Genomic DNA, 13,638 nt, shown 5'->3' with positions numbered 1-13,638 from the left:
GACATCTTTTAATATCCTTCATTCTCTTTCTCTTTGTTGCATAAAGATTCATCAACAAGACATCTTTTAATATCCTTCAAGAGTCATGTCCACATCTAATTTTGTAACGTTCTAATTTTCCAACACTATTTTTTACACATATCTAATTGTATGATGCCTCTTAATACCAATTTTACAAAATAAGTATCCAAGTTGCACTCTCACCTTTTTACTTCATTAGCTTATCATCCATGCATTTCTACAAACATAAATGTTGGGTAGTTGCCACAATTTTTTGTAAAGAGCTTAATAATAATTGAACAACATATTGTTAGAAGCCTTTGAAAACATTGGTAAGAGGCAAATGCTAGAAGATCGAATTAGGCTTCGACACAGGTTTTGAGAGGGTCGGAACTGCGACCCTGTCGACGTGGAAGAATTTGAGGAGGGTTGGTACCGGACCTACCTGATAGCTCCGAGGGGTCGCAAGCGACAACGAGGTGACGAAGGCAAAGCTTTGCTTTGCTTTGCTTTGCTTCCGGGATGCGTTTTGGTTGCGTGCAGGTCGATCGAGGCGACTATTCGGGCAGCTGCGGGCGGGGAGGAGGCGAGAATTTGTGGTTATGGAGGGGGATTTTGGATGGGAGAGGCGAAGGTCATGGAAATTCTAGGGTGTTTATGGAGGGTTGAGGCTTTGGCGATGGTGGCTGGAGCGGTGCACGTTTCGATGTAGCCCGCCATTGCGGCCGTTTTCTGGGATTGCTGGGAGTGCGGTGCAGGGCTGTGGCTTGTGAGCGTGCGGAAGACGCATTTGATCATACTTCGGCTTGAGTTGGAGTGAGAAAGAGCGAGAGTAACGATCGGGTCGTGTTGTGTTCTTTTTTCTTTTTTCTTTTTTTGTGTCTGCGAGAGAGCGAGGGAGAGAGATCGTATTGGTTGGAGTGGAAGAGCTTCAGCAAGTGGGTGATGGGAGGGGGAGCGATGTGGAGGAGTATAATCCGCGTCGTGGGATCAGGACCTACGTCAGCCGCTACCAATGCCGCGATGTGCAGGATGTGTACTACGACGCCCTCGCTGAAAGCTCCCACGTCTGCTCGTATTACTTGCGATTGCCCATCGGAGGTCCATTCGCCCGGGAGCACGACTGATTCGGGCTTTAAGCAGTATTTGGACATCGAAGATTGGGAATTTGCTGGAGACGAGGACTATTTGGTTTTTGGGACCTTGCCCACCCAGGGAGAAGTGGAGGAGGCAACTTCCGACCTGCAGCATGCATTGCAGATGTAAGCTTATCTGACTCTCATGTTTGAATCTCTCTCTCTCTCTTATAGTTTCTCTTCTCGGTGCCTAGAAAGTTGCTTGATTCTGGCATGGAAGTAGAATTTAGATTATGATTTCCTCTCTCTCTGTTATTCTCTTTTCAAACCAGTAGTGGAGGCGTGTGTCGGGTTGGTTAACTCAGGTCTTAGTTGCGGCGTCAGGAATCAGTTGGGAATCAATCGCGCTCACAGACACTATATGCGCTTGACTGAATTTTTTGACAGTTTGGGGGTGGAGGGGTAGTTTTCAATGTCGAATTTGTCATGGATTTTGATGAAATTCGAGGACTTATTTTTTGTGCTAAGTGTGAGGTCTTTATAGCCGTTGAGAGTGTCCTGATAATCTATGTGGTTCTGGCAGAGGATTGTTCACAAACAGAAGTTCAAATCCTTTGGAGTCATCTTTGGCAAGGGCAGGATCCAGTGGTAAGGAGAAGGATGGCGCTGTGTCTCGTGATCCGAAAGTAGATGGGGAGGACGCTGGTTATCATGTCGTGGATGCAGTTGCTGACGACTGGCTGGAACCATCTGTTGCTCTGGCCTCCTCATCCAAGGGCAAGGAAGTTGCTGGCAGTGGTGGAAAAAGTGCAATGCTGGAGGCTTTTCATCAGTTCCAGCACAACCCGCAGATTCAGGTGTGACTTGATCGGTTCTTTTGTATGCACGCGCACATATGAACGTCTATATAACGGATTGATAGAAGAGATGCACCTCCAGTTGATCGATCATGGACCCTAACCCAACCTTTCTAACGAACTGGAAGTGTGAAAGAATTGTGATGGAATGCATACTGGACCACAGAATCTTGTCGTGCGGATAGGGTTTTTAAGCCATAATGGTATCTAAGGTTCTTTAGGGTTTTCCTTGAGCTCTCTCAATTCTTTTTGGACTTCAACCTTGTGTGTATCGTACGAACAGAACATTTGTTTTTCCTTATTTTTATGACCTTTTTCCTTGCAAAATACTTATCGAGAAATAATTTCTATTAATTAAGCATAATGGAATTAGTTGAACGGATCGCATTAGGTTCGCTTTCTGTCTTGGAGATCAGTGGGCATTCAGAGTTATGTGGTTTAATTTTGTTTATCTGAGCTTATTCCCTGTATTTGTGAGTCGGTTTGACCAGTTGCCTCTTGGGCCATGTAGCAAATGGTAGTTTCCTTGGCCACCGACAAGGGAGTATGGGATGCTGTGTTGGCTAACGATCAAATCAAAGAATTTAGGAAGAAGCTTCGTGAAGCCCCTGGTACGGACTTCATCGCAACTTTAATTTTGCTTCAGTATACTTCAACAACGAATTTGAGGATTTTTTTTGGTGATTATGTTCTGAGAGGGTGGGCACGTCTAGCAGAATTATGTTGTTTTGTGTGGATTTCATCTCTGTGTTTTTTAAAAGTTTATTTTTGGCAATGTTCAATGTTTTAGTGGGTCCCTTACCGCTGCCTTTCGAATGATGTCTGCAGAGATGATAGAAAACAGCAGCGATTCGACTATAGAAGAGGTCTCGAAGTGTCTTAAGGAAGACAACAACATATTTTCTCACGTCTACTGGAATACCAAGAAAGCGTTTGCTCATTTTATGGCTACCTTGCAGGAGCTCATACGGGGAATCCTCGTTACTGCAGAAGAAAAATTTCAGCCTACCGAGACTGATGATTTTTTCGATCGCACAGTGAGGGCAACCATGATGCTTTCTGTACTGGTAATGTCACTGGTAGTGTTCAAGAGGTCGGCTGCGCGTTCCTCTTGAACTTATCCCATACATATTCGTCGACGACATTCAAATGCGGCTTTTGTAAATAGTTTTATTTTTATTTTGACTTGGTACGGTAACATTTTTTTAGCTTGAAGAATAAGCACTCGACCCAGCTCAGGTTCTGATCGAAGGTTAGGTTGCCCAGTACACTCTTTAGCACTTGTTCCGATGCCCCTGCAGACATGGAGAGAGAGCTGGAGCGAGCATTTCTATATTGGTCCTTCGTTTTTAATCAAGAAAAGGTAAAGGTTTTGATATTTAAAGCGTGTGAAAACATGTGGGTTTTACAATGGTGACAGTATACAGGAAGATTTGTGGTTAAGTTCGGCACCATTTAGATCTCATCGCAGTGAACGATGGGGGATGTTTTGCCTTGCGTATGTAATATCCATTCAATCTCAACGAAACTATAATTGTGAATACTGGGAATATCAGATATTTATTTGGATTTTTGTTTCTGTTCGAGAGTCAATCGGTTGAATGTAAACTACTATGAACCATTTGAGTCTGTTTTTTGGCTACCACGAGGCTGTATCTGGTAAGGGTGGGATCGGTGGACCTTGAGTTATGCGCTGCTTCTCACAGTAATTACTCATCATCATTTAAAACAGTTTATAGTAATTAGAGGCAAAATTTATGAAAAGTTGTTCGCCTGGTTGATCTTCAACAGAGGATAGTATATTTTAATGGGTATGCTCAAAATGAGTAGTTGCTACAAAAAACAACCATTTCATAGAAGATCTCAAATTGGCTAATGTTTCTTTTGACTAAGTGTGTTGAATAGTACTTAAACTTTTCACTACAATATCTTCACTTTTGGGGTTGTTATGTAACCAAATATTCTACTAAAAAGGAGTAAATCATACATTTGTGAGCATATACTTTCAACTTTTTCGTTTATGATTAACACAAAAGGTAAATATTCCAAACACAACTGACGTATATTTTAACTTTCGATTATTTTATTTTTTTGACATAGCATCAAAAAATTAATGAAATATTTTAATTTCACACACCTCATCATTTCTCTTAAGAATCAAACATGAATTTTGTTGTATCCAACAAGACAAATGTGTTATTTGTCACGTTTTTTTATTGTCTTTTTGCATGAAATTCATTTTTTGAGCTCTATCACACGTGACATTTGATCTATATATTAGTATATAATATATGCAAAAAACCAGAAAAAAGTATTAAGTTTTTTAAAATTATGATAATATAAAATAGTAAAACAATAATACATTTAGCAATTTTGAGTAAAGGTTATCAGTCATGAATACTAACTTATGAATTAGATGCATATGGAAAGTAAATTTATTATGTAACTAAAATATATATTTTATACTTGCATGTACACAATAGCACTATGCAGTTGAGATTTTTTCATTAGTTTTGAAATGATACAGATAAAATGATACAGTAATAACTGATGCACAACATAATTTTGAATGGAATTAAATGATAAAAAAAAGATTGTAAGTTTTTTCAATGCATTATAAAAACAGATTTTATTCTGTTTCGAACGATAAAATTAGATTTTATTTTAACACTCAAAGAAGTTCATGAATTGCCTCTAAGTTTCAATAGTACTTATTGTGATTATTTTTGGCAAGGTTTCTTATATGCATTATCAAACTTGTTGAGCACCTTTACAAGGTAATCCTACAGAGTGTCCTCCGAGTAGCCACCCTGGTTGACACCAAGCATTCCGCTCCATTGTCTGGTGCTTACTTTTCACTTTTTGAAGTTACTGTTTCCACCTGTTGCCGCGTGCGCGTCTGTCCGCGGCACCGCGCGGCATGACGATGGCTGAGAGCGGCGACGCCCAGGTTTAGGGCTTAGGGTGCAAGCGAGCTGGGCCTAGGGGCAGGGATTCTGCAGGTTCACGTTGTTAGAGTTGAAGCATTTGCAGAGAGAGGCAAATGAAGGAGAGCGAGAGAGGTAGCGAGGGAGGGAGAGGGAGAGAGAGAGAAACCGAGGGGATTTTGTGTGTGTCTTTGCAGGGGATTTTGCGGTGGCCGGTAAAGGCAAAGCCAGAGAACATGGGCAAAAATGAGTGGACGACACAGCAACCATGGACCAGATTAGGCACGCCAAGCGAAGCTCATTGATAACTCAGGTGGATTCTCTTGTCTGAGTCGCACATGGACACAGACAGGAAAAACATGTATATATATATATATAGATGTATGTCGTTAATAATAGTACCAGTAAAACAAAGGAAGAGAACTACAGCAGCCGTGCGCCATCCAGAATTTTTGAAGCGGGAGCGAGCGTCGTACGCTGATGGTTGATCGGGACAAGAATTCTGCTCACATCGTACCCAAGTACATACTGCAGGTGCATCTGACAAAACTTAAAGGCGATTGCCAGCAATGCGTGGAAGAAACAGTGCTTTGCCTTCGCGTTGCAGTCCGACGTGATCAATTTCCTCAGTCTGTGAATTGATAACCATGGCCCCCTTTCAGACGAAGCAAACCCCACCATGTGTTAAAGTGGGATGGGTCTATGATTGGGAAATTTATACCCACCAATAAATTCAATGATCTGGCAGGCGGGGTTTCTGGAATGCTCGTTTATTTTATTGTCGTTACGTTTGCCTCCGAGTTGTTTATAGGATTTTGGGTTCCTTCCAGAAATGGACAGTTCATGTCAGTGGGAAAGTGATGGCCTGATTGTTGTCATAGTTAACGCTAGCTGTAGGGAGCTTTCGAACTGTTAACGTAAGTTGGTTGACGTTTCGATCTATTAATGTTGGTGATGGATGGGTTTGATAGTTTTCAGCAGGGTGCGTGAGTTGAAGTGTTCAGGAAAGGTGCTGCTCTTGCCAAAAGCATCTTATAGAGTTGCTGGATAAAAGGATTGCGAAGCAAGTTCGGGGAAACCCAAAAACAACAAGACGAACGGGAGAAGGATTGGAGAATTGCACCGTGAATGACAAACGACGACAGATCACGAGACTTGTGGTGTCACCCTTTCGAAACTTTGAAGCGCCTTGCGAGGCACGGTAGCCGATAGGTCCAGATCTAGCACACTCTTCTGCGGACCTTCAATCTTCCCCTTCTCCCAGCCGCTCTGAGCTTGAGCTTGAAGTCGAACTTCCTTGTAGATTGCTTCGATTGGAATTGTAACCTGTGGGTGAGTTTCTCTTGTAGTTGACCCATACAATTGAAGTACCGCAAGTTCATTTTGCTGCTTCTTGTGGAGATGCCTGGTGATGTTGCGGAGTTGTTATCTACGCGACGATTTTGGCATTGTGGTGATTGTGGCTTCTAGGTCATCTACATCACCTCTCTGTCTCCAATCTGTACATGGAAGCTTGCAACTTGTATTTCGATCCAGTCAATGTAACAGTGGAATGTAGGAGCCTAGAGCATGCCGGGGGCCGATATTTTATCCGGAGACTGGCATTTGTCTCCGAGGATGCTGCACGTCCCCCTGTTATCATATTGGATAAGAAGGGTTTAGAGGGATCTGGGCAGTTTCCCTCTGCTAACTTGCCCCTTGCGTGATCTTCGTATTGAAACAGGGTCATTGATGGTTTTGACACCTCCTTTGATTTTGCTCTCTAGTAACTTGGTCGCTGCGTGGTTCTGGAGCTGCGGTGATTTTGCTCGGCGTGTAGTTGTCCTTTGAGGACACCCTCCTTTCTCATGCCTAGATTTATAGAAGTCATGTTCATTTTTAAATTTTTTGTTTTTCAATGCAGGTTTTTCTCGGTGCAAGCAAGGATGGAGATTAGATAGACAACGTTGCAATTAGCAAGAAAACGTAACCCAGATGCAGGATTCTCCTCCAATGTTATCAATTTTCTTTGAATTTGGGAGCCGTTGAATGCTCGATTGCTTAAATATTCAAATCTCCGACACCTCTAAATCTCGATTTCCAGAGTGCCCGATGAAAGAAGCTGAGTATCACAAGATATGGTGAGAAACAAATTATTTTGGTGACAGTTTAGAAGGGTTGCTGGTGAAATCAAGGAGACGAAGTCATGGATCCCTGGGTGGGTGATGCGCTTATGCACGAGAATGTGTTTACTCTTTTGAGGTTCGCTATTCTACCCATTGCCAAGGTGCTGGTAATGTGCGCTCTGGGTTTACTTTTTGCAAGCTCGTATATTGACATCCTTCCAGCTCTCTCTCGCCGGCACCTCAGCAAGGTCACGCCCCCTTACTATCTCTCCTACAGAAGCCCTACTTGTTCTTCTCATTTCGTTGTGTCTAATCATGCCCCAGTTGTCTTGTTGAACCACCATGCCATTCGTACATCTTGTTAGACCGTATGATTATTATTATTATTATTATTTTATGTTCTTGTTTCCAATTTAAGAAAATAAAGTCACAGGTGACTTGTAGGTTTCTCTGTTATTCTCTCTCTGGTCATGAATGCTCTCTTTTTCTAATGAGAAGGATATCCTCTCCAAGCGGAAGCCTCTGAATGCGATCATGTTGTGTGTTACAGCTGGTGTTCTCTCTTTTTCTCCCCTGTTTGATTTTCACTCAACTGGGGAAAGCCGTAACGTTGGAGAAGGTCCTTGAATGGTGAGATATGATCCACCATCCTTTTCATCCGTCCTGACCATCAAAACGCAGTTCGTGTGCAAATTTTGCAACTGCAAAACGACCTTCCACACAATTTCTGATCGAATAACGTTAGTAGAAATATTTGCTGCTCTCATTCTCGCCTTTCAATAATCTGTTGTGAGCATAGATAATTGATGTCTTCTTCCACACAAAAAGATGATATTGATTCACCTCATGTTGATTTTTCTCTGCGGTCGTCACTGTCAGGTGGTTCATTCCAGTGAATGTTATACTGGCGTCAACTTTGGGCTGTATTGTGGGTTATATTGTGGCCTGCCTGGTAAAACCACCCCCCGAATTCTTCAACTTCACCGTGATTTTTATAGGGATTGGTACTCAAATTTCCACTTTAAACTTCAAAGCTAGATTGAATTTCTTCACCATTTAATCAAGATTGCAACTTTGTTTGGCTAGATGGTTTTTAGGGCCTTTTTACTATTTACAATTTTATTTTACTTTCAAAAGAAATGAAATTTGATGTTATTTCATTTCATTTTACTGTACAAGATTAAACATGTAAATTTACACATCTGATGGGTCGTATGTTGCGTCCCCGGCATAGGCAACATTGGCAATATTCCTCTCGTAATCATGGGTGCCATTTGTCGAGAGAAAGGAAATCCACTTGAGGATCCTGAGACTTGCAACACAAACGGCGTTGCTTACATTTCTTTTGGGCAGTGGGTACGTTTCCTTCTCTCTCATAACCCCAACTTGAAAATAGCGCCAAGTGCGCCTTAAGCTCCGCTAGAAGTTATCAACACCCAGGCTATTAACTTGAATTTTTCGTCCTATGCAGGTTGGGGCGGTCATTGTATACAGATATGTTTACAGCATGTTAGCACCACCTAGCAAGCCCAAAGGAGTCGACGGTTCGACCTCATCTGATGTCGTGGGGGCTAATGGATCCGACGAAACCAACATAGAACCTACAATTTCCCATGCGACTTCTGTTTCGATGCCTTTGCTTATCCATAACAATTCTCCTCCTCCAAGACGTCAGGTATGCTACTGCTAAGTTTTTTCATAGAAAGTCGTATCACTAGACTTGATCACATTATTTCAGTAAGAGAATGAAACGAATTTGAACTAAGGCACAATTTCAAGTTAAGAAGAAAAATAGTCTGAGAACATTGTTGATTTTGTGCAGGGTTGGGATCTGGTGAATGCCTGGTTATCCTATGGAAGAATCCAAGACATCTTGCAGCCTCCTGTAGTAGCCTCTGTAAGCATCAAAAGAACGTTTGATGTATTAGCTACTTTCTCGTTTGCGATTGTTCTACCAGTGTTGATTCGAGAGTCCCGTGATATATTAACTCTTCGTTTTGTTTTCTGATGCAGTTTCTGGCTCTTTTGTTTGGATGTGTTCCATTGTTGAGGAGTCTCATCTTTACGGAGCACTCTTTCCTGTATTTTTTGTTTGATAGCCTCAACATTCTTGGGTTAGTGCCACACACCAGACATTTTTATGTCCACACTAATACGTAAAATCCAATTAATTTCCTTGAGATAGTTCATTTTCTATTCAGAGGAAGGCATTATTTTTACTCTTGGTTATATCTGGCAGAGGCGCTGCGGTACCATGCATCATGCTTGTGCTAGGTGGCAACCTCGTGGGAGGTACTTACTTTTCAGCCTGTTCATTATTATATTGTCTATGAGCTTATTTTTTTCGAGTGTGTTTGATGATGCCACGTTATGTCGTTTCTTGAAATTTACAAGACCTCTCAGAATCACAAAATCAAACTGTTGCTTCTGTGGCAGGGGCGGGGGCCTCGAAGCTTGGCGTACGTACAACAGTCGTCATCGTCGCCACGCGGCTCCTCATCATACCACCTAAAGGAATATGCAGTCCTCACAGCTGAGAAAATGGGGTTCCTCCCTGTTGGCAACAACGTTTTCAAATTCGTATTGCTGCTTCAACACACTATGCCCAGCTCTATTTTAGCTGGTAATTCCTCGTTGAGCATTATTCTTCCTGTCGGATCTTACATTTGAATTTTGAAGAATGACTTCCAATAGCTTCCTTTGAGTATGTTTTATTAAAAAAGTTGTATTCCCTTCTTCAGAAACTGGCTGACTGTGTTTTTACAGGGGCTGTAACTAACTTGCGAGGGCATGCTGAGAAAGAAGCATCAGCCATTTTATTCTATGAGCACATATTTGCAGTCATCTCAATGGCAGGCTGGCTTGTGTTATATATCAACGTCCTCTTTTGAAGGTCCGGAGTATCGACTATTTAAACAAATACTTCGACGGAAAAGTATATTTAATAAAACATCCTTCTAAGATGTTTAATTAAACACCCTACACACATTTTTACCATTGGTATCAATGACATTTTTTTGTTCTCTTTCTTCCCATTTTACAGCTAAGAAGTCCAGTCATGACAGGAAACTGGAGTTTTTTTTATTCACATAGCGTCCAGTCACTTCACAAGCTTTCACTATTTGCCGGAGTTAACCACGTCCATATTCGATGGTTCATTGTACCAACTAGAAATCTTTTCAACATTAAACGACTTGAGGGATATTTATCCAATTATCCATACTGGCGACCTCTACTCACAGTTGCTCAGGCATTCATTTTCTTAGCCACAAAATCTTCACACCATTTCATAACTTTCTGACCGAGCTCGGGACTGCTCGCATATTTGTTCGGATTAACTTCCTTCATGTCGGAGAAGAACTTACCTGATACTCCTTCCAGCTCTGGAGCTACTGCTACATAAATAAGATTTGCCGCTCCCTGCATCATCCAAATCTCCTCAGTGAAATATTCTTCGACATACAGCCCATCTTGTGGGTCAGCAATTGTTCGGTGAGTTTGCGTCAAGGCCACATTAACCATCTATGATTGTCTCAGCTATTCAACTTTTCTTTGCCACGACTCTAGTAAGTTTCTGATGTTTAACTGCCGGTATCTATCATGAAACGCCGTAGAAGATACACCGACAAGTACTTGAAAGTTTACCTGTTCCGGAGATTTGATGAATGGCTTCGAGACTGCATAGCCAACCTCTGCAAAGACACTCAGAATCCTGGTTGTCGATCTCAGGATTCAACCTCTCTGCAATATTCATAACCTCCACCAACAAAACCTCCAGCTACAATGCAATTATATTATGATCTCTTGAACAGAGGTCAACAATGGAGAGCTAGACCTATGTTTCAAGTGTAGACAGATCTGGTGTTCTATTTGAAGTGCTACGAAACCCGTAAGCATATCCTTTCACAGGTAGTGTACAGAATTTCTTACCTGTGGTACCCTTCTCGAAGAAATTCTTGCCCAATGAAGTCTTCACCGCTCCGGGGTGAGCCGCGTTAGCAACTACGTTCACGCCCTCAGCCTACAGCAGACAACATTTCATTCTTTGCATTAATCCCTTCATGCCTAACACAAGAGCCCGTTCATTTCCAGCCAACGTCTGAACACGAATTCCAGGTATTATCACACATACAATTTACTGGAAAGCATGACAAACTAAGTACCGCTGACATGCTAGTTTACTAGAATAGCATCACCATCGACGACGTGAATGAACAATGTCTCAGGAATGCATAGATTTGTCAATACCTTCAACTGTTCTCCTATCATCTTCGCTAGAAGAATATCTCCAATTTTTGACTGGCCATACGCCTGATATGCTGTGTACCTGCAGTCGCACAGACCACATTAACCAACCTAACAGAAAAGTAAAAAAAAACAGCTGTGTTAAGTAGCTTTGTATGATTAAGTTTAAGCCGCTTCCAGGGTCGTAATTCCATAGAAAGACACCATGAGAACTTACGAGCTTTTGGATGCGAATGCTTACTTGCTTGGATCTGTCAGAGCATCAAAATTTATTCCGCCTTCGTAAGCAACGCGGTGAGCTTCAGACCCCGTGAACACAATCCGGCTTTCCACGCCACTCTGCGCGGCTGTCTCCTTAAGCTTGTCCATGAGACACATTGTGAGAGCATAGTGACCTGCAAGCATGGGGATTTTCACATCCTGGTTCATTTTGAAGTTGAAATTTCGAAAAGTAAGCCAAGTAACTGGGTTTTTGTAGAAATGTTGAGTATCTTTAAAAACTTATCATGGTTTTGTCAATAAGCTTCTGGACATTTACCAACAACGTGAGTCATCCACATGACCTCGATGCCGTCTGCCGTAGGTGTGAAGTGCTTCGCAAAAATTCCTCCGTTGTTCCTAGAATATACCAAAAACCACGTCAGAATGTCTATGTCCTGGATAAGCATGCAAATTGTGTGCCAACAACACCGAGATGAAACAAGGTTAGAAACAACTAACCCAATCTTTTATGCTCCTCATCTTTAACAGGCTTAGCAACTATTAACTCCGGAGCAGAGTGATCACTGAAATCGAAACAGGTACTTACATAAGAAGGTTAAGAGGCAGATTCTTCCGCTTGTACTCTTCCGCAAACTGATGCACGGACTTCATGTCACACAAATCTAGTGGCATAATCTCCACTTTGGCGTTTGGGGTCTCAGCAGTGATAAGAGCTTTGACTTCCTCCAGGACGCTCACTCTCCTTGCGGCTAGAATTACATACGCACCGCGCTTGGCTAACACCCTAGCACATTCCTTCCCCAAACCAGATGAGGCACCTGCATTAAAATAAAACCCCGATCCAACCATCGATTTCCCGACACGAGCGCGTCATGTCAATATCTCCATGACAGTGTTTGGCTTCCTCCCTTACCACAAATCATCTTACATACACTCAGCTTCAAACAGCTCTGTGAGGATACGAATTCAATCAAGGCTCTACATACCAGTTACAATGGCCGTCAAACCGTTGAGGCTCAAATTCTTGGTGACTTCGTCAGCTGTGATACTGGTGCCCCCTCCCAGAGAATTGAGGTTCCCCCCAAACAACGTGCCGATAGACTGCCCCATCGTTCCTCCACTATCCGTTACTGCCACCCCTCCTACCGCAACAAACAGGACACCATCACAATCACCACGCCATGAGCATCAATGATCTAACCTCATACCCCAAAGACATCTCGAAATCTACTAAACCTCTCTGTCGCTCAAAAATTCAACACACCAGCCATCAAATCTCGGTTACAGGGACTACACTCACCCAATTCAGCAGCTGCTACAAAACTGGCTTAGGAAACCGTCGTTGAAGATTGGCAGCGTTTCGTTACGACGCAGAATTGAATAGACTTGTTATGGTGAGTGTGACAACCAGATCGATTGTTATATGACGACGGGGTCTTGAAAATAACATGTGAATGACAAGTGAGACAGGGCTGAGAAAAAGCATTTCGGTTCGTAGGGAACTGGCGTTTCGGCGGAAAGGAAAGGGAGGAGCAGATCTCGACACCTTGGCGATCGAAGTGGGGTTTGTGCATGCGGACCCATATGAGTGATCGACCAAATCTTGTGCTGCACTAATCGTGGCGACGTCGGAAGGGGTTCGGGACCAGTTGCCGCCCACCGCCCTTGCGACAGTTGGAACGCAAGCAGCACGCTCGGTAGGCGCTCCTGGTTTTGACGGCATCGTCGCAGTCTAGTAACAGGTTTTGTACAGTGGCTGTGACGATTTCTACTCAAGCATAATTCCCCATCAGGAGCAAAATCTTGGTTGGTGTCTCTCGACCAGCTCGCCATGACTTCGGCTGCGGCCACGCGCAACTTTCCCCACATAGTCAATGTATGAACTATTCGCTTTTTATAAAAAATTTCTAATAATGATGCGGATAAGTGTTTTTCTTCGAGGCTGCTCACTCTTCTGCACATTTAATTTAAGGCGCCTTGCTACTAAAAGTATTGTTCGACTTTTTGGAAACAGAAAAATATGATAGTCCTTGGTTGTATTGAGAATGTTTAGAAAGACACAAGAGTAATAGTAATAGTAAGTAATACACACACAAGAGTAGTAGTAAGTCATACACATAATAGGATTTCTAAGAAGAGGGTTTCTAAGAAGAGAGAGCTTCACACACAAAAAAATCTATTGATCTGGTTGTGTCTAGTATAGAAG

General features: G+C 42.5%; 2 protein-coding genes and 1 pseudogene across 4 annotated transcripts; 2 read left to right on the top strand and 1 right to left on the bottom strand.

The window, feature by feature from the left end:
- The first annotated feature begins 510 nt into the window (after positions 1–510).
- LOC112286326 (uncharacterized) lies at positions 511–3,474 on the top strand. Its single transcript, XM_024528100.3, has 4 exons — positions 511–1,262; positions 1,660–1,933; positions 2,445–2,544; positions 2,762–3,474. Exons 1-4 carry the CDS (start codon positions 946–948, stop codon positions 3,046–3,048), a joined length of 978 nt encoding a protein of 325 aa, XP_024383868.1. The 5' UTR covers positions 511–945; the 3' UTR covers positions 3,049–3,474.
- Positions 3,475–5,228: 1,754 nt separating this feature from the next.
- LOC112287065 (protein PIN-LIKES 6-like) lies at positions 5,229–10,173 on the top strand (annotated as a pseudogene). The gene is made up of 12 exons (XR_016504814.1): positions 5,229–5,394; positions 5,832–6,192; positions 6,764–7,213; positions 7,516–7,595; positions 7,845–7,969; positions 8,200–8,321; positions 8,437–8,640; positions 8,788–8,862; positions 8,979–9,079; positions 9,205–9,257; positions 9,402–9,588; positions 9,732–10,173. The product of XR_016504814.1 is annotated as a protein PIN-LIKES 6-like (transcript).
- LOC112287067 (short-chain dehydrogenase TIC 32, chloroplastic) lies at positions 9,876–13,104 on the bottom strand. 2 transcript variants are annotated; one of them, XM_024529698.3, is made up of 9 exons: positions 12,733–13,104; positions 12,419–12,574; positions 12,019–12,250; positions 11,749–11,828; positions 11,452–11,605; positions 11,214–11,292; positions 10,896–10,986; positions 10,611–10,657; positions 9,876–10,385 (listed from the first exon to the last, which is right to left on the bottom strand). In XM_024529698.3, the coding sequence occupies exons 2-9, from the start codon at positions 12,540–12,542 to the stop codon at positions 10,212–10,214; spliced, it is 981 nt and encodes a 326-aa protein (XP_024385466.1). In that variant the 5' UTR covers positions 12,543–12,574; positions 12,733–13,104; the 3' UTR covers positions 9,876–10,211. The 2 variants fall into 2 exon arrangements, 1 of the variants encoding a protein (XP_024385466.1); XR_002971197.3 differs by having other exon boundaries at positions 10,001–10,385; positions 10,611–10,677.
- Between the last annotated feature and the right edge of the window lie 534 nt (positions 13,105–13,638).

This window comes from Physcomitrium patens, chromosome 9, assembly GCF_059467195.1.
Source record: "Physcomitrium patens ecotype Gransden chromosome 9, ASM5946719v1, whole genome shotgun sequence".
Taxonomy (NCBI): Eukaryota; Viridiplantae; Streptophyta; class Bryopsida; order Funariales; family Funariaceae; genus Physcomitrium; species Physcomitrium patens.
This window is presented reverse-complemented; position numbering and strand designations above follow the sequence as displayed.

Coding starts and splice junctions, on each gene's coding strand:
- LOC112287067 (XM_024529698.3), bottom strand. CDS start 12,542: ATGGGGCAGTCTATCGGCACGTTGTTTGGGGGGAACCTCAATTCTCTG. Junction 11,606..11,748: donor GTGGATGACTCACGTTGTTG/GTAAATGTCCAG, acceptor CCATGCTTGCAG/GTCACTATGCTCTCACAATG. Junction 10,987..11,213: donor TGATAGGAGAACAGTTGAAG/GTATTGACAAAT, acceptor TGTCTGCTGTAG/GCTGAGGGCGTGAACGTAGT.
- LOC112286326 (XM_024528100.3), top strand. CDS start 946: ATGGGAGGGGGAGCGATGTGGAGGAGTATAATCCGCGTCGTGGGATCA. Junction 1,934..2,444: donor AGCACAACCCGCAGATTCAG/GTGTGACTTGAT, acceptor TGGGCCATGTAG/CAAATGGTAGTTTCCTTGGC. Junction 2,545..2,761: donor GAAGCTTCGTGAAGCCCCTG/GTACGGACTTCA, acceptor TGATGTCTGCAG/AGATGATAGAAAACAGCAGC.